Source organism: Nomascus leucogenys, chromosome 2 (assembly GCF_006542625.1).
Source record: "Nomascus leucogenys isolate Asia chromosome 2, Asia_NLE_v1, whole genome shotgun sequence".
In the NCBI taxonomy this organism is placed as follows: Eukaryota; Metazoa; Chordata; class Mammalia; order Primates; family Hylobatidae; genus Nomascus; species Nomascus leucogenys.
The window spans coordinates 53,022,706-53,043,266 of NC_044382.1; the positions used below are offsets into that span (position 1 = coordinate 53,022,706).

At 59.2% G+C, this 20,561-nt stretch overlaps 3 protein-coding genes across 8 annotated transcripts; 1 reads left to right on the forward strand and 2 right to left on the reverse strand.

Moving 5' to 3' along the window:
* Positions 1–279: 279 nt before the first annotated feature.
* On the reverse strand, positions 280–5,265 carry ELMO3 (engulfment and cell motility 3). Of its 4 annotated transcripts, XM_030795527.1 has the most exons (20): positions 4,870–5,265; positions 4,681–4,721; positions 4,518–4,590; positions 4,273–4,323; positions 3,913–4,082; positions 3,724–3,823; positions 3,458–3,609; positions 3,298–3,376; positions 2,834–2,884; positions 2,627–2,749; positions 2,396–2,527; positions 2,191–2,292; positions 1,986–2,094; positions 1,737–1,873; positions 1,480–1,643; positions 1,266–1,378; positions 1,058–1,162; positions 882–964; positions 708–794; positions 280–621 (listed from the first exon to the last, which is right to left on the reverse strand). In XM_030795527.1, exons 1-20 carry the CDS (start codon positions 4,945–4,947, stop codon positions 409–411), a joined length of 2,163 nt encoding a protein of 720 aa, XP_030651387.1. In that variant the 5' UTR covers positions 4,948–5,265; the 3' UTR covers positions 280–408. The 4 variants fall into 4 exon arrangements, with proteins under 4 accessions (XP_030651387.1, XP_030651385.1, XP_030651386.1 ...); XM_030795525.1 differs by having other exon boundaries at positions 708–1,162; positions 1,986–2,292; positions 2,627–2,884; positions 3,913–4,323; XM_030795526.1 differs by having other exon boundaries at positions 708–1,162; positions 1,986–2,292; positions 2,627–2,884; positions 3,913–4,323; positions 4,518–5,265.
* Positions 5,266–5,355: 90 nt separating this feature from the next.
* On the reverse strand, positions 5,356–12,120 carry E2F4 (E2F transcription factor 4). Of its 3 annotated transcripts, none has more exons than XM_030795543.1 (10): positions 11,859–12,120; positions 11,350–11,459; positions 11,050–11,211; positions 10,705–10,748; positions 9,769–9,830; positions 9,245–9,539; positions 8,234–8,371; positions 6,617–6,664; positions 6,352–6,396; positions 5,356–6,255 (listed from the first exon to the last, which is right to left on the reverse strand). In XM_030795543.1, exons 1-10 carry the CDS (start codon positions 11,991–11,993, stop codon positions 6,140–6,142), a joined length of 1,155 nt encoding a protein of 384 aa, XP_030651403.1. In that variant the 5' UTR covers positions 11,994–12,120; the 3' UTR covers positions 5,356–6,139. The 3 variants fall into 3 exon arrangements, with proteins under 3 accessions (XP_030651403.1, XP_003263049.2, XP_030651404.1); XM_003263001.4 differs by having other exon boundaries at positions 8,234–8,440; positions 11,859–12,104; XM_030795544.1 differs by lacking the exon at positions 9,769–9,830 and having other exon boundaries at positions 8,234–8,440; positions 10,705–10,738; positions 11,859–12,106.
* Positions 12,121–14,525: 2,405 nt separating this feature from the next.
* Positions 14,526–19,873, forward strand: EXOC3L1 (exocyst complex component 3 like 1). Its single transcript, XM_030821774.1, has 13 exons — positions 14,526–14,571; positions 15,004–15,179; positions 15,260–15,479; positions 16,367–16,979; positions 17,066–17,183; positions 17,320–17,445; positions 17,547–17,647; positions 17,857–17,967; positions 18,726–18,855; positions 18,958–19,080; positions 19,159–19,314; positions 19,405–19,529; positions 19,611–19,873. Exons 1-13 carry the CDS (start codon positions 14,526–14,528, stop codon positions 19,819–19,821), a joined length of 2,256 nt encoding a protein of 751 aa, XP_030677634.1. The 3' UTR covers positions 19,822–19,873.
* Positions 19,874–20,561: the final 688 nt, after the last annotated feature.

Sequence of the window (20,561 nt, forward strand, 5' to 3'; positions counted from 1 at the left end):
GGCTGGCAGCTCAGCCTCTCCCTTGGCAGGTACCCCCAGACCACAGGCCAACCCTCCCCGCAGGCCCAGCATGGAGGGAGGCTGAGGACTCATCTTGGAGAAAGGCAGCAGTCCCAGCCTCTCCCCACCCCCTTCAGAACACCAGCCCCTCAACCGTAGCTGTCAAAATTTGTGGCCTGGCCTGATGCCCTATCTTATTCACCAGCTAAGTTTGAAGGCAGAAGGGGAAGACTGTCACTGTCACAAGCTCAGCCCGCAAGGTTCAGAGCTGGGTCAACATATCCCAAGAGCCAAGCAGACTTTATTTCTGCAGCAATCTCTGCTGGTCAGGGTGTCTGCACTCCTCTACCCACTGCCCTTCATGGCTGCTGCAGTGGCCGCAGCTGTGGCCCGTGGCCAGCCACACTGTCAAGGTTCAGCGATGCTGCAGTCATAGCAGAAGTTGAAGTTGGTGGGGGGTGGGGGCACAGGGGGTGGCCGCTCGGGGATGGGCACATTTTCCAGCTCCAGCAGACGCAGCTTGGTCTCCATGGTCAGCAGCTGCTCCAGGTCCAGCCGTGTCTGCTCGCTGCCCATGGGACTGCCCAGCAAGGCACTGAGCCCGTCTGTCCACAGGTAGAACTGGGGGTGGCACAGAGCCGTGAGGGTCTGCCTATCTGCCTGCCCTGCCCTGCCCACCTGCTGACCTCAGCCTGGCGGACACTCACCTCCCGCTTGGAGGGGGCAATGAAGTTGAGGTATGCCTCCTCCTCCCCACGGTCATAGCTGATGGAAAAGGCCAACTCATAGAGGTCCTGGGGAAGCAAGGGAGCGGAGACACTGAGCAGGGGACAGGGAAGGCGGGGGCGGGCGGGAAGGAGCCCCCGGCCCACTGTACCCACCTTGTTCTGCTTCCCGGAGCCCTTCTCCCGGACATGGGGGCAGTCCTTGCCTGTCAGGAGTGCCCTCATGTCAGCCACAGGGACTGCAGGAAGAAGGCTGGGCTGAGCACTGCAGCCCTGGCAGCACCGGGGCCCAGGGCAGTCTGGGGTCTGGCCCCCGCCCCTGCCCGCCTTACGTTGCTCGGGCAGACTCTCCAGGGTAGGCGGGCTGGCGCCCTCCTCCATGTCTCCGTACTGCAGCAGCTTGTGGTTGGGGGACAGGCAGCAGAACCACAGCTTATCTGTGTGGAGAAAGGGAAGAGGGCCGGAGTGCTGAGAGGTCCTGACGCCAAGTCAGCCGCCCTCTGCCTGCCCTCTGCTCCCCGCTCATGCCCACTCAGAGACCCTGGCGCCGCCGGCTGCTGATCTTGCGGAAGAGCGTCCCCTCACAGAGGCGGAGCAAGCGCTGCTGGCGGATCAGGCCCATGAGCTCTGGCTTCAGCTTCTCCCGCAGCTCCCTGATAGAGGGGTGTCACTGAGCACATCTGACCTGGGGAGTAGCCCAGGGGGCACCAGGGAAGGTGGGGCTAGGACTGAGGATCCATCCCCCAAAACTCACAGTATAGGGGGAGCCAGTGTGCCCTCCTGGTGCAGCCGTTCAGTCTGCCGCAGCCGCAGCACCTCCCCATAAGTGAGTGCATTCACCTTTGTTCGGAAGAGCTCCAGGGAGGTGGGCTTCAGGGCCAGAGTGCGGGCCAGCTGCTCCCGCACCACCTGCATGACCTGGGGCCGCCCAAGCTCAGCTCAGGGCCTAAGCTCTGTACCCAGATCAGCCCCCTGCCCTGGCCCAGGCCTCCCAGCTCCCACCCCACCCACCTTGTCGAAGTCCTCCTGTGTAGCCCGCATCTCCTTCCAGGTCTTATTCAACAGCTGGATGCCCACACAGAAGAGCTCGTGGAAGCTCTGGTCTTGGCCAAAGAACATGGGCGAGAAGTCCTGGGCTGTCTCAGAGCCTGGAGTGGGGGGGCAGGAGGGGCTCAGGGAGAAAGTGCATGCAGCCCCTGGCCCTCTCTGCCCTTCCGTCCCCTGCTCTTGGCCACGCTGTGCCCAGTCCAGGCCACTCACAGGGCTCCCCAACGCGAAGCAGCTCACACAGCAGCACCGTTAGCTGGATGCTGCCCCGGGCAAAGGGGCACTCGTGCTTGTCCTCGCGGCTGCTGTTCTCCAACACAAACTGGGGGGGCAGAGAATGGGGCAAGGAGTCACAGCTAAGCCCATGGGGACCCTGCCTGGGGGATGCTGCCACCCCCCACCCTACCCTGTCACCGACCCGGCTATACGCGCTGGGCGCATTTCTGGAGAAGTACAACATGTTGTCCAGGGCCAGCAGACCGGGGGGCACGCGCTCCAGGTCCTGTGCTGGGTTGCTGTTCTGGGGGAGGTGGGCACAGGCAGTTCAAGAAGGGCCACGGCCCCCTGGAACAACAGCCCTGGGCTGAGGCAGGGGTGGGGAGTTGGGTAGGGGGAATACTCACAGAGAAGCCCAGTTTGCGGAACTCTCGGGCACAGAGGGAACGGCGACGGTCAGCACTCAGCCCGGCACCCGAGGACTCCCCTTCCACCTCGAAGGCGGCCTGGCGCAGGACCTGCAGCTGCTCCCGCTGCTCCTGGGGTCAGTGTTGGGTGGCGGGGGAGAGGATCAAGATTATAGATTCAAGGCCAAGCTCCAAGCCACCCCCTGCCTTGTCCTCACCAAAGACACACACCTGGCTGTAGGGGTCCAGGGGCGTCCGCATGCGCGACTCCAGCAGCCCCAGCGTGAGGGCCTGCAGTACGTACAGGTGGTGAGCCATCTCGTCGCCCATTGGTGCTGCACTGTGGATGATGTTCTGCAGGACAGCCAGTCCCTGGTGTGAGCGAGGGCTCACGGGGAGGGAGGGCCGGAGAGGTCCCCCTGGCCCACCACTTCCTACCTTATAGATGAACTGGCGAAGGTTCCTCTGCCAAAGATAGTCAAGCATGTGCTGAGGGGGTAGAAAGAAAGGGGGCTTAGGCCGGGCGCAGTGGCTCACGCCTGTAATCCCAGCACTTTGGGAGGCCGAGGCGGGCGGATCATGAGGTCAGGAGATGGAGACTCTGGCTAACACAGTGAAACCCTGTCTCTACTAAAAGAAAAAAAAAAAAAATCAGCTGGGCATGGTGGTGCGCGCCTGTAGTCCCAGCTACTCAGGAGGCTGAGGCAGGAGAATGGTGTGAACCTGGGAGGCAGAGCTTGCAGTTAGCCAAGATCGCTTCACTGCACTCCAGCCTGGGCGACAGAGCAAGACTCCATCTCAAAAAAAAAAAGAAAAAAGAAAGGGGGCTTAGAGGATTTCGCTTCAGGGTGGGGCAGCACCCACCGGGTGCTGCCTCCATCTAGCCACCGATCGACACTCACCTTGCGTTCCATAGGGCTGGCCCCCTGCAGCAAGGCTGTCAGCAGGGCCATGGCCTTGGTTTGCAGCTGCTGGTTCATCCTATGGCAAGAAGAGGGCTCAGTGGAACATTCAGGCTCCAGCCCTGCTCCCCACATCTGGACCCCAGCCCCAGAGGCTTACACCTGTAGGTGCACCAGCAGCCTATCCAGGGGCACCTCGCTCTTGACCAGCTGGCCCAGGGCTGGGCTGCTCAAGGTCACACTCTCCAGCAGCCCAAGGGCCAGGGGTGGCACGGAGGCATCCATGAGGTTCATGTTCACGTAGCACACCACCTGTAAGGGGTGGGGGTGTCACCACCTCACCCTCATGGAAGGCCGGGTCTACCACTGCCCCACTGCCCCACTGCTCCACTGCCCCCACCCGCTGCCCTAGGAAAGCTCACCCACCTTCCTCACAAAGGGGATGTTCAGTGTCTCCCAGGACACCACACCGTGCTCCATGAGCTCTGAGAAGGCCCTCAGGCTGAGGGCCAGCACCTCTCCTAGGCTGGAGGGGGCACATCTGGGGCTGAGCAGGACCAGACCAGGACCAGAAAGCCCCACCATCTCCCTCAGCCCACACATCCCTGTGCTCACTCGTCCCCATCCTCAATGATGGTGCCTAGTCTCTGGAGCCCATTACGGCTGATGACCTCCCTGGCAAAGGTCATGTCCGAGGCCAGCGGAACGAGGCGCCTCAGGGCGTCCCGGCGCCCTTCACGACTGTCACTCTGCAGCCCACCCAAGAGCTGCTCAGCCTCAAGGTCCTGGCAGGAGCGGAGCAGGAGCAGAGGTGAAGAGGCTGGGCATGGTAAGGGTGGGACCTGGAAGTGTGCAGCCCCGGGAGTCAACTAGGTGGCGCAAGGTACGGCTGGGGCGGGGGCCTCCGGGGCAGGGGGCCTCCGGACCTGGGGCAAAGGGGCAGGGATGGGGAAGGCGGGACGGGAGGGGCATTACTGGGGCCGTGCTGAGGCACAGGATGCTGCCATTCTTGATCTCCGCGCGGTTCTGGAGAAGACAGCAGAAAAGGCAGCGAGGTCAGGGAGGGCTCCGAGGACTGATCAACTGGGGTGTCAGTGAGAGCGGCTGGGGGTCAGTAAAAGATCGCGCTCCGGTAGTGGGATGAAGAGCCACAGTTATCGGGGCCAGGTGGGTTGGAGGGGTCGGAAGGCGGAGCGTGGAGCTGGGGCGAGGGGACTCACATTCTCGGTGATGTATCTCCTGTGCCCATCCGCAAACTGCAGGGCGTAGCGCTCAGAGTGCGTCAGGCTCCACCTGCGGGGCACGAGGCTCAGCGAGGCCGGCAGGGGGCGCCGCCCCTCCTGCCCTCCCGCCCTCCGCAGGCCCTGGCCCGGCAGCACTCACGCGTCGCACACCTCCTTCAGCACAGCGGCCAGGGGCTTCGCCTGCAAGTGGAGTGGTCATTCTCACGGCCTGGGCAGGGAGGGATGGGGAGGAGCCTGGGGGGAAGGGTGGGGCGGGCTGCCCCGAGGGCCAGGGGGCTACCGGGAGGTGGGGCGGCGGGGCAGATGGAGGCGGGACCAGCCGGGTGACCTGGTCCAGCTGGATGAGCTGCGGGATGGCGTCACGCATCTGGATGGCAATCTTCACCACGTTCCGCGGAGGCGCCATGGTCCAGCCGGGACGTGGGCGCCTGCACTTTCCGGAGACGATGCACCTACGGCCAAGGGCGCACCTGGCCTGGAGCCCCTAGGGACGAAGAGGTCTTCCCTTTCCGAGACCTGACCTCGGTGTCCCGCACTCGCTGCCCAGACTGCGGCTCCTGGCCATGCAACGCGGCCTTCCCAAGGGAGCCGAGGTTAGTTCCGGGTTGGAGTCTGGGTGTAGGAAGGTAGGACGGCTCCGCCTGCCCCGCCCCGCCGAGTTGGCCCCGCCTCACACCAAGGTGCAGCAGGTGGGGGCGGGGAGGGCAGGCTGCCGGAGGCCGCCCCACCCCCAGTTCCAGCAAGGTGACCCACCCAATCACACTGCCAATCCAGCACAGTCCCAAGGAGGGTCCCGAAAGAACCACATCAGAGCTAGCCTTAGGCATGGTTTTTATTCACTTGAACACTGTACAAATATTACAATTTCCTTTTGCTGCAAAAAGTATAAAAATAATCTTTATATAGGAATCCATTCGTTACTGTAAATCTTTCTAAATCTCTGCAAATGGCTCTAAATGAGGGTAAATGAAAAAGCGGAAATGAAGAGAGGGTTATGGGGCAGCAGGAGGTGGGGCCAATCCTCAGGGCTGGACCACCCAGACTCCTCCCCAGAGACCTCTGTTCCTTCTTGGTAGCCGCCCCCACCACCTGCAGGTTCTAGGGCTAAAGGCCCAGCAGAAGTGGGCATGTGAGAGGGCCAGGAGGAGCTGGAGGGTCAGGGGGTGGGGGACAGCAAAGGAAGCTAGGGGTGGTGCTGGCACGTGCCCAGTTCCACCCCACCCTTCCCTCCTAGGGGAAGGAGCTGGCAGGAGCAAGACACTGAGGCTGGACAAGCTGCCCTATGGGGGGCAATGGCAGCTCCTCGGTTCTGTGCCACTGGGTGGCAGCCGAGCCTGGGCTGGCGAAGGCCGCAGAAAGGGAGAAGCAAACACTTTGGCTCGACGGTGATGGGGGCTGAGTCCCGTTCCCCTGCTCTGCGAACACAGAAGTGCCAGCACAGGAGCGGGAGCTGTGGCCAGAACTGTGCAGTGAGGGAAGGCCAGAGAAGCCAGGTGTCTGTGGCTCTCAAGCTGTGTAGGGTCGGGTGGGGGAGGTCCCCAAGCAACCCCCAGGTCAGACAGTCTGGGTCCCAGCCACACAGGGCATGTCCCTGTCAGTCAGAGGTTAAGAACAGGCACATCAAAGAGGTCACAGACACCTTCACTCTCGTCCAGGTTGTAGATATAATCATGGTCGCCGGGGGGTGGAGAAAGACGGAGCAGCGGGGCAAACACTGCAGAGAGCACTAGTCTCAGGCCCTGGGCCAGGGCTCCCCTGGCAGCAGCCCAACCCCTGCCCACACCCACTCCCACCTTCCAGGGCCACCCACCTTCTGAGGACATCAACTCCTCCAGCAGCTCCGAGCTCATGCACTCTGGGAATGGAGGGAGCTCAGTTACTAACATTCCAGCTCCCACCTCTCCACCCACCAAAGCCCAGGAAAGGGAACCCCACCTGCCCATCAGGAACTTCACCCTTTGCCCCAGTTACCATAAGCGCCACCACAGGGTCCTCAGAAGGGCAAGAAAACAGTCATAGGACCCAATGAGCTGTGTCCCTTACCCCTAGCCCCAGGGAGGAATGCAGCAGCCTACCTCGTGTGGGATCAAAGATTTCTGACAGCTCTTTGGGGAGTTCCAAAACTGAAAAACAAGAAAGCCATGCTCAGGGCACAGAGGTCCAGCCTGGCCCCGCTACAGCCCCCTGGCTTCCTCGGATCCTATACCACCCACCCTGAGGTTCCACACAGCTAAGGGGATGTAGGCCCTGCCTAGGCCAAGCTGGCACTGTCTGTTGGCCTCACTTGCTAAACCTGAATTCCTCAGTGCTGAACCCAGGATACCAAAGGCCCACTGCAGTGATTGGTACAGCCACAGAAGCCTCTTTCTGGGCTCAGCATGCACCCCCTGTCTGATAGAAGGTACCCCATCAGTCCCACCCTTGCTGAGCACCTGCTCTGTGCAAGACTCAGAGACCAGACCCTGGGTCAGGTCACCAGGAAGAGGTGGTGGCGCTAGAGGGTGATGACTCCACTACAAACCTCTGGCCAGGAGGACACAGGGGAAGCAGAAGAAAATGCAACCAGAGAGGACTATGAGGGATTTCACATGCCAGGCTCAGGAGTTCAGATCTTATCTGGTGGCCCTCAGGGAGCCATTAAAGGTACTTTTGCAAACAGAGAAATGCCACATTTTTCTGTCAGGCCTGCATTTCAGAAAGATCAGTCTGTCAGTCAGGGTAAAGAGAAAGATGCTGAAGAATCCAGGACAGAGGTGGCCAGGGGTCATCCTGAGTGCTGAGGATACCAGAGGATAGGAGGGGACGTCTGAGATAGACCTTGCTTAGTTGGCATGGGGTGGGCAGCAGAAGGAGGAGGGATAAGGAACTGGAACTAGAGTGAGAGCCAAGGGTCAGGCCTGGATAACTAGGGCTGACAGCTGGGTGCGCAGAGGTGGAAAGCAAGCTTCGGGAGGAAACTAAGTTCAGTCGAGGGCACGCAGGAATAAAGTGTCCATTGGATGTACACAGGACGGCAGGCGGACACCGAAGTGTGCAGATCGGGAAAAGATCTACGCCAGGCGGAGGCTGGGGATTCGTTCACCCACAGCTGCAGCCCTCTCCAGGAGTGGAATGGGACACAGCTCTCAAAAAGAGCAATGTTTAAGGACACGCCAGGGAAGAATTCAAGAAGCCAGTGAGATAGGAGAGCCAAGAGCTGGCATCATGATGCCAAAGGAGGAAAGAATATTGACATGAACCAAGAGAGCACCAGCAAAACACGCTGGAGGCTGCTGGGCTTGGCAGGCCTTCGGCAGCTTCTCAAGAGTAACACTGCTATAACACTGGGGCTGGGGGGGTGACTGCTGCAACCTGAAAGGTGACTAGGAGACTAATGGAGATTACTTTTTCAGGGAGTCCAGACAGAAAGGAGACAGAGAAGATGAGAGAGACTGATACAGAGAAGTGTCAATTAGTGAGGCGGTGCTCCAAGGGGTGGCAGGAAAGGGCTTGAGAGAGGGCAGGGAGTTCTGTGTTAACCTAGGATGGGGTGCTAGAGGGGGCACCAGCACTGACCCAGAGGTGCTGGCAGAGAGCTCTCGTGTCCAGCAGGGTTGACAGGAGAGCTGGGTTCCATCCCCAATTCTGTTTCTGACCTAGGACTGGACTGAGGCTAGACTCTCTCTCTCTGCCCCTAGGGGGCAGGTACTCACCACCTGTGGGGTCTGCCTTGATGGGCTCAAAGGAGGTAGAAGGGTTGGGTCCAGATGAACTGCTGCTGTTGCTGCTGCTGCTGCTGCTGCTGCTGCTGTCCAGCAGGGCAGAAGACTGCAGTGGCCGGGTGTCCAGTGCTGTTGGGCCCAGTGGGAGTGAACTGAGCTCACCACTGTCCTTGCTATCAGTTCCAGGGCCGCCACTCACTACAATGATAGCCCCCGAACCCAGTCACACAAGGTCAGGAAGAGGTCGTTGAAACTGGCTGTGCTGGAACCCAGACACAGGAGGACCACAAGCCTGGTTCCCAGACCCAAGGAGAATTAGGCATTGCCAGTCATCCCAGAGGTAGTAACCTGAAATTAGTCACTACAGGAGGCAGGGACACAAGACCTACAGGAGACTCGTGGTCAACATGTCTGCTGTGGCCATACTTCAAGATGGGATACCAGGGCAATTGAGACACCAGTGGATGTGGATCTGGGGGAGAAAACTGCCACCAGCAATGGCTCTTCCCACAGTCAGAGGTTCCCTGTTAAAAAGGGCCCATTCAGGCAGGCATGGTGGTTCAAGCCTGTAATCCCAGCACTACGGGAGGCCGAGGAAGGCAGATCATTTGAGGTCAGGAGTTCGAAACCAGCCTGGCCAACATGGTGAAACCCCGTCTCTACTAGAAGTACAAGAATTAGCTGCGCATGGTGGGCGCCTGTAATCCCAGCTACTCGGGAGGCTAAGGCAGGAAAATTTCTTGAGCTTGGGAGGCGGAGGTTGCAGCAAGCCAAAACTGCACCATTGTACACTCCAGCCTGGGGGACACAGTGAGACTCCGTCTCAAAAAACAAAAACAAAAACAAAAAAGGCTCATTCATTACCATAGCAAGGGAAGGCTAGGTGGTCAGGAAAAGGACAATCCCCAACCTGAAGAGTCTCTTCCAACTCTGAGCGTGGTGTTCCACAACACAGAGATACTGCCTCTTGGGCCTCTGTCACAAGCTCCCATGGTGCCTCACCTGTGATCTCAGCTGCTGGGCCAGCCATTCCCTGGACTTCTGCACTGCCAGGGACAGCAGTGGGAGTGAGCTGAGGACTATTTGGACGTGGGGCTTCCTGGGACTGGGCTAGGGCAGGCTTGGGCAGAGGTGGAGGTGTAGAAACAGCGGGTGGGCTCTGGAGCAGATCTTCAGGTGGTGGCACAGGCACAGCCACAGGAGGTGAGCTCCATGCCTCCTTGTTCACCAGCAGAACCTCAATGGGACCACTCACACTCTTCAGGTGAATCTGGTACTTCTTCTGCCCATTGAGACCCTAGAGATGGGTGGTAAGGGATGGGAGATGGGTAGAATTGGAAGCAGGCTTGGCTCCTGCCCGACTCTGGGTCAGGACCACAGTGTCCTCTCCCACCCAGGATGCCCATCCTCCTAGATTATAACCCCAAACTCCAGGCCTCCCCCTACTTGCCCCACCCAGGACTTATCAGGCTCCACAGCCAGCACCCGCCCTCAGCTGACCCCGCCTGCCTGGGCTAAGCACCCACCTCTGGGATGGGCACCTCCAGGCTGGTGCCTGATGGGGCCCGGATGGCCAAGAGGGTATCTCCTAGAATGACATGGAGAATGGGTCAGAGCCCATGGGCTCAATCTGAGCTGGGAACAGAGGTGCCTGCCTTTTGGAGCAAGACAGGAGATCATGGTCCCTGAGGAACTAAACAGTGGGCCTCACCCATCCCCCACAGTGGCCGGGCAGAGCTAAACCTCTTCTCTTCCTGAGAGGCCAGGGTCAGTAACCAGGAAATCTGGGTTCAGGTATGTGGAGTGAAAGATCACTGGCCTCATTCCTCTACCGATGGCTGATCCCTAGGTGAAGGTGTTCTAGCCAAGGCCAACATCCCTTTCCCATGACCAGTCAGGGGGATACAAGATGGAGAAGAAACACATCGGCGGGGCACAGTGGCTCACACCTATAATCCCAGCACTTTAGGGGGTTGAGGCGGGAAGACAGCTTGAGCTCAGGAGTTCAAGACCAGCCTGGGCAACATAGCATGACCCCGTCTCTTTAAAAAAAAAAAAAAAAAAAAAAGGAACATATCCTGTATTCACAATGCAACTAAACTAACAAGTTGGAAGTCGGCACCCCCATGCCCTGCATGTAAGAGCCTGCACACAAGCAAATACACACATATCCTCTCTCCCTCTTGTGCCTCTATCATACCCAAGAAGCCAAATTCAGGAAACAGTACAGATGGAAACAGACCCAGGGACCCACTCCAGAATTCCTGTACCCTTTTGGTATAGCAGACCTCCACAGGGTCCCAGTGACACTCAGACAGAAGACTTATCGTGCCCGGTTCCTCTCTGAGCAGGCCCCAGAAACCCTCTTAAGAGACAGAACTCTCCTGAGACACTGAGCCCAGTGCTCAAGCGCTTTGGCTGAGCCCAGCCCACCCCCTCACCCCTACCCAGGCTCTGCTCACCAGCAAAGCATCTGCAGATGTCCTCATGAGTGACGTAGGCCAAAGTGTGAGGGTTAAGGAGAATGGCTGATGCCCTGTGGTGACAGATGGCAGACTACAGAAAAGACCCAATTCTTTAGCCAAGGTCTGACACACAGGCCCTCAGAGAAAGTTCTAGGGACTCAGGTCCACCGGGGGAGGGATCACAGGCTAAGAGTGGAAGGGGAGGGGCTGTGAGGAGGGAGCCTGAGGCTGGGCCATGGCCAGGGGCTACAAGACAAGCTCCCAAGAGGAACAGGGCCCAGGGCAAGTTGAACCAGAGGGCCCCTTGCCCACTCCCCCCAGCAGGGACCGCCAGGAGGATATCAGCTGTTTTGCACGTCCTCTGTGACGTTCCGGATGCTCTGCTGCACCCACACCTTGTGCTGGTCTAGTTCTTGCTCCCGCTGCTGCAGCTCCTCGATCTCTGCCTTGAGCTCAATCAGCTTGTCGGCAATCTCCCGGGTATTGCAGCCAGGCCCCACACCCCTGAGCCCAGGGAGTGGGGCTGAGAGGGACTGCTGAGAACTCTGGGTTCCATGGCCCCTGCCTTCTTCGGCACCCTCCACCCCACGCCCGACATTTCTGGGTGGGACACTCTACTACCCTCCCACTATCCCCACTCACTTCCACTGGATGCTGTTCTTGGACTTTTTCTCGATTAGCCCGATACCTTCCAAAACATTGGTAATGTCGTAAATCCGCCGCTTCTGGCGTACAGCTAGGGTGTCAGCTGCCTGGCAGAGAGAGTGGAGAATGCTCAGCCCCACTCTCGGGTGTACCCCCAGCCACCCTGAGACGTGGTCTGGGAAGGGAGTAACCTGGATTCCAACCCTGTAGTGCCTCCCAGGCGCTACTGCAGCTCAGGACCGCAGCTCTGTCCCATAGGCAGCTCTTCTCCTCGCCAGCCAGGAAGGGCCACGAGGACGAACACCTGCAGCCCCGAGCCTGGCCCATAGCTGTAGCTCAATGGCCTCGGCCGAATGAATGAAGCATCCCCCGGCTTCTCTCCTGTGAGAAAGCACACGATGGCGGCCGGCTCTCGGAGGACCCAGTTGGGCCGCCCCCGGGGTTCCCGCTACCGGCCCAGGCCTGGTCCACCACCCTCCCTTGTCGCCCCTTAGCCCGGGCCGCACCAGCTTGAGGTCAAGCACGCCATCCTTGGCCTCTTGCAGAAGCGACACGAACTTGGTGGTGAGTAGTCCCAGGCTCTTTTCGTGCCGGCTTGGAGTGCCCGGGGGCGGCGGCGCCTGTGGCCCGGCCTCCGCCATCACGCCCGCCCGCCGCCTCCCCGCAGCCAGGCCAGGCCAGGCCGGCGCCGCCGCCACTTCCGCTTCCGTTCCTGGCCGCCCGGCAGCCGGAGCCAGCTTACTGCTTCCGCTTCCGCCCCGTGCGTCTTCCAGGGAACGTGGCGCTGTTGCTGTCTGTGGGTGCAGCCGCAAAACTTCAGGGACCAGTAGCAAATGTCCAGCCTCCGAATAAGACGAAAACTACCTGGGTAGACCGGGAGTTGGGATGAAGTTGGGGAGGAATGAGAAGGGCGTTAGTGGGCCGCCCTGGCAGTAGAGAAAGGGACGCCATTGGAACTTTCCTTGCCAATCTGCCCCAACATCACTAACTCTGCCCAATCCCCATCTTGGGAGAGGAGACCACACTACCTGACTAATCCAATCTGTTCCCTCAAACCCGTTCCTTTTCAATTTTTTTCTCTTTATTTATTCTTTTATATATTTCAAACTCATTTTACTGCCACATCAAACCTGTTCCTAAAGGCTGCCCTACTGTCTTGGGGTCACTCCATCTATTCCTATCCCTCACTTCCTGCCAAAGAGCAAGCACTAACTATATCTACCTTGTCCACCTCGTTCCATCCATGGTCCTAGCCTCATCTTTCGCTCATCTTGTCCTCACACTACAGTGCTCAGAGACTATGGGGTTATGAACACTTCAGCCAATGCAAACGTTGTTTACCTATGTGTAAATATCAGTAAAGCACTCAGAGTCATTCCTGGCATGTAGGAATGTTTGATAGGGTCATTTTGTTACTTTTAACATTGTTACTATTTATTACTGTTTCTTTTAGGTCAGGTTCTCTGGGACATGGGACTCGAGACAGGGTTTTGCAGCAAGTTTGTGGGGGATCCACACTTTTTTTTTGAGACAGGGTCTCACTCTGTTGCCCAGGACAGAGTGCAGTGGCAAGATCAATGCCATCTCAGCTTCCTGGGCCCAAGCGATTCTCCCACCTCAGCCTCCCAAGTAGCTGGGACCACAGGCATGCACCACCATGCCCGGCTCATTTATTTTTAGTTTTTTAGAGATGAGGGTCTCACTATATTGCCCAGGCTAGTCTCGAACTCGTGGGCTCAAGCGATCCTTCCACCTCAGCCTCCCACAATGCTGGGATGACAGGTGTGAGCCATTGCACCTGGTCAGGATCCACACCTTTAAGGGAGTAAGACAAGCAGAACTGGGCAGATGTAATTATAGGCCTCAGCCTATCCCACTAGGATCTCTGAAATTGGGGTAGCACTTCTGAAGGGTTCATGTTCACACGATGGTACCATGCTTTTGCACCCCAATATTGCCTGAGAGACTCAGTGGTGTGATCTCAGTAGCCTACACTCCTGGCAGCTGGAGAATGAGCGCTTCTGTCCTGAAGGGTGGATTTGGGTGGTGGACTGAACATCCACTAAATTATTATCACCTTATAGTCCCTTCCCTGGCTCCCTATAACTCTCAAGATAAACACAGCTGCCCATTTGCGGTGACTCACGCCTGTAATCCCAACACTTTGGGAGGCTGAGGCAGGCAGATCGCCTGAGCCCAGAAGGCTGCAGTGAGCTATGATGGTGCCACTGTACTCCAGCCTTGGTGACAGATCGAGACCCTGTCTAAAAAAAGATAAACACAGCTTTCATGACCCTCTCCTGCCACCCCCCCACCACACCCCTCTTCACAACAGCCTGCCACCTCTCACTCCTCCGCAGAGGTACACATCCTCCTCAGAGGCCGGCCAATCATCCTGTGCTGTTGATGTTGTCTTCGTCCATATCTGCACACTCTGCCCACCACCCCAGGTTGAGGCCAAGTCTAGCAAATCCCTGTCTCCTCTCCTGAGCACTAAGAGGTTCTGGGTAGGCTGGTCAAGACTGGTTGAGTACACGTACACCCCACCCCCCCGCCCCTCAGGGAAGTGTCGCCCAGCCGTCCCCACCCTCCGTGCAGACACTCTTTCCTGTTGGGAATAAAATGCCAGCAACTCAGCTTCCTTCCTTTCTGTCGATGGCCTTGGGGAGGGAGGAGCCTTGGTGGGACGAAGGGGCTTCTGGGCTGGGGAGTGGGAGAGAGACTTCCTTGGGGAGCGGAATTCAGCTGCACGCTGGAGTCAGCTGGAGTCGCCCAGGCCCTGTGAGCAAGTGGCAGGCGTGCCCAGCTGCATTGGTGAGAAGGCTGTTCTCAAGGCCAAGGTCATTTGTGGAGGGAGAACTGGATGCCTGATCAAATCTGGTAAGTTCTGTACCAAACTGTCCTGTGCAGCTCAGAGCAGGACCAGGGACCAGTGGAGACCTGTGCCCACCCTGTCTCGCTTGACATCTGCAGGGTCACAACTGGGAAACGTAGCAGGCAAAGCCTCCCAGGTGCCCTCCGCATCACACCCCCTCCCTCTCACTTCCTGAGGGGGCCGGGAAGAACCTCCTTCCTCCTCTCAGAAGGGCTTAGACAGAGGCAGCAGCTCACAGGGCATCTACTCTGCCTGCTTGCCCCGGGCCCACCTCAGCTCTGGCTCCTCCAGGCCTGCAATGGACTCAGCAGCCAAGGATGAGATGCAGCTGGCGTTGTCCCCTGGTATGAACCTTTTGGGTGGACTGGGGGAGGAATGATGGCAACAAAGATGGGACTGGCTGGGCTCAGTGGTTCATGCCTGTAATTCCAACACTTTGGGAGGTCGAGATGGGCAGATGACCTGAGGTCAGGAGCTCCAAACCAACCTGGCCAACATAGTGAAACCCCGTCTCTACTAAAAATACAAAAACTAGCTGGGCGTGATGGCACGCGCCTGTAATCCCAGCTCCTCGGGAGGCTGAGGCAGGAGAATTGCTTGAACCCGGGAGGCAGAGGTTACAGGGACCCGAAATTGCACCACTGCACTCCAGCCTGGGCAACAGAGCGAGACTCCATCTCAACAAATAAATAAATAAATAAATAAATACATAAATAAATAAGAAAGCTGGGACTGGGGGCGTTGGGCCCTCCCTCCCTGACTACATGGCTGCCCAGGTTATTCCTGCCCAGGGCCTGAGTGGCCGGAGCAGGAGCGGGCAGAGCAGCTGGCCCGGGGTGCAGCGCTCAAGTGGGCCTCAGGCATCTTCTACCGGCCGGAGCAGCTGGCCAGGCTAGGCCAGTACCGCAGCCGCGAGGTGCAGCGTACCTGCTCCCTGGAAGCACGCCTCAAGGTGGGCATGGGGCAGGGGGTGCGGGTACTGGGACTGTGCTGCAGGGCTGGCCCAGCCTCACTGGCTCCATCTTTCCACAGTCAGTGGTGCAGTCATACCTGGAAGGCGTGCAGACTGGTGTGTGGCAGCTGGCCCGGGCCATTGAGGTGGTGCAGGGAACCCGGGAGGCCCTGAGCCAGGCCCGTGGGTTGCTCCAGGGCATGTCCCAGGCCTTACAGACTCTAGAGCCCCTGCGGGAGCGGGTTGCCCAGCACAAGCAACTGCAGGCCCTGTCTCACTTGCTGCCTCGGCTGCGGGCAGGTGAGCGTGCAGGGGACCCTGGGCCTCAGCCTCCAATAGTCAGCCCGCAAACACCCATCCCTAATCAAGGGGCTGGGGCACTAGATGGAGAACTGCATAGAGGAGCACACCAGGGACCTCCCAGACAGTACCCTGGGCTTCCCATGGCCTATGAGGCAGGGTGCAAATCAGCTCATCCTGGGATTATCCCACATGTGGGATGCTTGAGTCAGGAGGGACACCCAGTCACGTGACTCTGGCCACCTGGTTATCAGTATACTGAAACTCTTCCCTAACAGAGTGGCTGAGCGAGTACTGGCAGGACCCCCCGATTTCCTCTGCCTTCCCTCCAAGATCCTCAGCTTCCTCATATTCCATGAGCTCATGGGTTGACCTCTGGCTTACCAGGTCTCTAGGACATTGCCAAGATCTTCTTAGATTGGCCAGTACTCTACTGGTTATTTTATTTATTTATTTATTTATGGTTTTTTGTTTTGTTTTTGAGACAGAGTCTCACTCTGTCGCCCAGGCTGGAGTGCAGTGGTGTGATCTCGGCTCACTGCAACCTCCACATCACAGGTTCAAGCAATCCTCCTGCCTCAGCCTCCCAAGTAGCTGGGATTACAGGCATGTGCCACCATGCCTGGCTAATTTTCATATTTTTAGTAGAGATGGGCTTTCACCATGTTGGCCAGCCTGGTCTCAAACTCCTGACTTCAAGTGATTCACCCACCTTGGCCTCCCAAAGTGCTGGGATTACAGGCATGAGCCACTGTGCCCAGCTTACTCTACTGGTTGTTAAATATTTTATACATCACCCCAGCCCTGGGCCTCAGTATCCCCTGCTGTGCACATTGAGGCGGTGGGAAGGCTGAGACCCAGGGCTGTCTCCTTTTCACTCTCGTTAGTGCCGGCTGCAGTGGCCCACACACAGACTCTGATTGATGGCCAACAATTCTTGGAGGCATATGTGAGCCTTCGAGAGCTGGAGCAGCTGCGAGAGGATACGTGGGCACCCCTGGGGGGCCTGGAGTTGCCAGTCTTCCAGGGGCTGGACCTTCTGTTCGAGGCACTGGGCCAGGCTGTGGAAGCAGCTGCAGGGACCGCAGGGAAGCTGGCACGGGAGGACCCAGCCCTGCTGGTGGCTGCTGTGCGTGTGGCGGAGGTGGAGACTGGACGAACAACCCCCCTGGGCCAGGTCCCCCGGGACTGGCGTCAGCGCTGTCTGAGGGCACTACAGGAGGGCCTGGAGCGGGCCCACTTTGGGTCACCTCTGCTGCCTGCACCAGGGGCCCTACCAGGGTGGCTGGAGGCTCTGCGAGTGGCCCTGCCAGTCGAGTTGGTCACAGCTGAGGCACTAGTAGCGCCTTGCTGCCCGCCACAGTACAACGTGGTCCAGCTATGGGCCCACACGCTGCATAGTGGTTTGCGCCGCAGCCTGCAGAACCTCCTTGCAGGGCCTGAGCTAGAAGCTGCGGATGCCTTCGCCTTGCTGCACTGGGCACTGCATGTGTACCTGGGGTCAGTGCCTTTGGGGCAGCGGGCCATGGGGGATCAGAGGCTGGGGGCCTGGTGGCTTGGTGTGACACCAGGCCACCCATCTCCAGGCAGGAAATGATGGGGAGCCTGGAGTTGGGGCCTGAGGCTGATGTGTCCCAGCTGGAGCCCCTTCTGACCTTGGAGAACATTGAGCAGCTGGAGGCAACATTTGTGGCCAACATCCAGGTGAGTAGTTGCGGCACAGGTCCAGAGAAGTCCTACTTATCTGCTGTGGGCCTTTATCTGCAGAGTGGAACGTCTACCCATCTCCCGCAGGGTCAGATCCTTGCTATATTCCTTTGCCCCTGGCCCCTCCCCCCAGGCAAGTATGTCTCAGTGGCTGCAGAATGTGCTGGATGGGGAGGTAGCTGAGTGGGGCCGGGAGCAGGGGCCCAACACAGACCCGTCTGGCTCCTATTACTCACCAATGCCAGCCATCGTGCTGCAGGTAGGTGGGAAGTGGCCAGACAGGCAGGCAGCCTCCATGGGGCAGTGGGGAGGAGAGGAAGGAGGGAGGCTTTGCCGATGGCTGCTCATTTCTGCCTGCAGATCCTGGAAGAGAACATTCGTGTGGCCAGCCTGGTCAGTGAGTCACTGCAACAGCGAGTGCACGGCATGGCACTGTCAGAACTGGGCATATTCTTGAGGAGGTCTGCTGAGGCACTGACCCATTCCTGATCCCTATCCCTGCTCCCCAGGCAGCCCAAAGGGGCTCTGAGTGAATAAGACATGTCACAGGGAAAGGGCTCTTTCAAACAAGGACTTGGGTATCTTGGAGGTGGGACAGGAGTACCAGGGACTGGGGCTGTGGGGGTTCCAGCATAGCAGCAAGTCCAGGAGCCACCTCTGCCCATTGCAGCTTCAGTGATGCTCTGATCCGATTCTCCCGAGACCACTTAAGGGGGAAATCAATGGCCCCTCATTACGTGCCCTACCTACTGGCCGCCCTCAACCACAAGTCAGCACTCAGGTACCAGAAGGCCCCCAGGGAACCCCGCCTTCACTAACCCCCTATTGAGTACCTATTATGTATGGGCTCAGCCCACACTAGGACACTAGAGACTTTGGACTCACATTGCCCTGGGGTTCCAATTCTAGTTCTGCTAATTACTAGTTGTGTGACCTTGGATGAGTTAGCTAATCTCTCTGAATCTGACTTTTCTCATTCGTATTATGTGGGTACTAATGGAATGTTCTGAGAATCACATGAGATAAGATGTAAAGTGCCCACCACCGTGCCTGGCTCATGGTGTCAATTGTTCATTCGTCCAGCAAATATTTCAAGGCCCTACTCTGTGCCAGTAATGTCTGGGGTTACAGTTCTGTGTACACACACACACACACACACACACACACACACACTCCCTTCCTCTTGGGTAGTATGTTCTTTTTGGTGGGGGCAAGGAAAACAAGTGATGATTTTTTACTCCCTCCTCACTGGGATAGTTCCCTTCCTTTACGAATGAGGAAACAGAAACCGAAAGAATGTTTTGCTCAAGGTCGCACCGCGAATTTGAGGCAGGTCCCGCTGGGCTGTGTCCTTTGTGGCTCGCCGAGCGCCCGCCTCCCAGCCCTGGTCCATGCCTGGGACCAGAAGTGCAGGGAGCCGCTGTTCTCGCTCCCTCCTGTCAAACACTTGCCCCACAAGGTGGCGCCGGAGGGGCTGGGCCACCGAGGGCCATGCGGGCCTTGGCCTTGGTCCTGAAGCCGCAGTTTTGCTCGGTCCAGCTCCTCAGGGTCTGTCCTACAGCTGGACGGGGCGGCTTCGGGGGCCTTGGCTCCAGTGGAAGCTGCGCTGGACGAGTTGCAGAGGAGGATCTACCGCCTGGTGTTCGAGGCGCTGCAGGCGGAGCTCCAGGTGAGGCCTCCTTCAGGTCAGGATGGGAGCAGATGGAGAGGTGGCGGTACAGCTACGTATGGGGGTCTCCAAGGCAATGCCAGGTCTGGATCATTTCCCCAGCCCCTGTTCGCGGATCTGCCCTCGCGCCAATGGCTGTCGAGCCCTGAGCTGCTGGAAAGTGTGTGTGAACGGACAGGGCGCTTCTGCCGGGACTTCTGGCGCGTGCGGAACCCCACAGTTCAGGTGCGTTGGGGGAAAAGGCTGGGGAAGGGGCGGCGAGGGTGAGAGGCGACCTGCACCCGCCTGAGTGCCTCCCAGCAGCTGCTGCTGGCTGAGGCCGAGCGCGCCGTGGTGCTCCAGTACCTGAGCGCGCTGATGCAAGGCCGCCTGGTGTGCCGCGGAGCCGACGAGAGGACACAGGCGGCCGAGCGCCTGCGGCACGATGCTGCCCAGCTTCAGCAGCTTTTCCTCAGTTTGGTGAGAGCTTCTTGGGTGGGCAGACGGGCGTGTCTCAGTGGTTGGGTGGGAGACGAGGGCTGCCGCGAGACCCTACCCCGACGTGCTCAGGGCCTGGAGGAGAACGCGCACTGCGCGCCGGTGCTGCTCGCCCTGAGGGAGCTGCTAAACCTCCGCGACCCCGCGCTGCTGGGCCTGGAGGTGGCTGGCCTGCGGCAACAATTTCCCGACGTGAGGTGCGGACTGGGGGCCAGAAGGGAGGAGAAGCCGGAGGGCGGGAAGGACGGGGCTGACACGCCTCCTTGGTGCCCCTGCAGCGAGGACCACGTCTCCGCCCTCTTGGGCCTGCGCGGGGACTTGTCCCGGGAGCAGCACCTGGCCGCGCTCAGCTCCCTGCAGGCTGCGCTGCCGCCCTCGCCCCGCGCAAGCAGCCGCGTCCTCTTCAGCCTCGTGCCCGCGCCCGCGCCCGCGGCGGCCTCCTGCCTGCCCTCGGGGTCCTGCGCCCGAGCCCTGCTGCTTGCAGAATAAACCACGGCTCCCGGACGCCTGAGTCTGTGTGTGTTGGGGAAGATGGGATGGAATAAAAGTGCCCACGAGAGTTGAGGGAATTCTTGCAGAGTGACACGCTTAAAGTATCCTGGCTCCAGTCCTGGTACACGGGCTGCGCCCCGCCTATGCAGGCATCTGCCCTTTGTACGGACTGCGTTCCCGAGGCCGCGGGCTACGCCCCCACGTCTACGCGCCCAGGCTGTGAGCAAGAGTCTAGGCCGCCCTGGCCGCCTGGGAGCCCCTGAAGCAGAGTAACTCGCTGGGGCCTTGGGAAGGGGGCGGGCCCAGGACCACGAACACCGCCCCCTCAACCCTGCCTGGCTTCGCTCCCAGTGGCCTCGGGGGCGCGCAGCCGGGGAGACTGACGCGAAGCCCCCAGCTTTCGTAAGAGCGTGCGCGCGCCCGAGGACGTACGCCATCGGCGTCGGCTCCCGCCGGCTGGGCGTTCGGTGGCCGGTGTAGCAGAGCGGGAGCGGTGGGCGGCGAGCAGAGGAGCGAACAGGTGGGGGCACGGCACGCGGACGGACCCCCCAAAGGCCGGGAGGAGGCGCGCGAGGCCACCTTTCCTGACCTCCCGGAGAACCCTCCACTCCATTGTCTCCTGGCCCCACCCTCCATTGTGCACGCCCTTCACCTTATCCCCCACCACTTATTGGCTGCGGGTCACGCTCCTCCTCAATTTCTGCTTCCCCATTGGCTCTTCACCTTGTCCTCTCCGG

Coding starts and splice junctions, on each gene's coding strand:
- EXOC3L1 (XM_030821774.1), top strand. CDS start 14,526: ATGGACTCAGCAGCCAAGGATGAGATGCAGCTGGCGTTGTCCCCTG. Junction 14,572..15,003: donor GCAGCTGGCGTTGTCCCCTG/GTATGAACCTTT, acceptor ATGGCTGCCCAG/GTTATTCCTGCCCAGGGCCT. Junction 17,184..17,319: donor CATTTGTGGCCAACATCCAG/GTGAGTAGTTGC, acceptor CCCTCCCCCCAG/GCAAGTATGTCTCAGTGGCT.
- E2F4 (XM_003263001.4), bottom strand. CDS start 11,993: ATGGCGGAGGCCGGGCCACAGGCGCCGCCGCCCCCGGGCACTCCAAGC. Junction 11,460..11,858: donor GCGTGCTTGACCTCAAGCTG/GTGCGGCCCGGG, acceptor TCTCTCTGCCAG/GCAGCTGACACCCTAGCTGT. Junction 6,665..8,233: donor CAAGGCAGACCCCACAGGTG/GTGAGTACCTGC, acceptor CTTGTTTTTCAG/TTTTGGAACTCCCCAAAGAG.
- ELMO3 (XM_030795517.1), bottom strand. CDS start 3,900: ATGTGTGGGCTGAGGGAGATGGTGGGGCTTTCTGGTCCTGGTCTGGTC. Junction 2,528..2,626: donor CCCTGGACCCCTACAGCCAG/GTGTGTGTCTTT, acceptor CACTGACCCCAG/GAGCAGCGGGAGCAGCTGCA. Junction 1,163..1,265: donor CAGCAGCCGGCGGCGCCAGG/GTCTCTGAGTGG, acceptor TTCTCCACACAG/ATAAGCTGTGGTTCTGCTGC.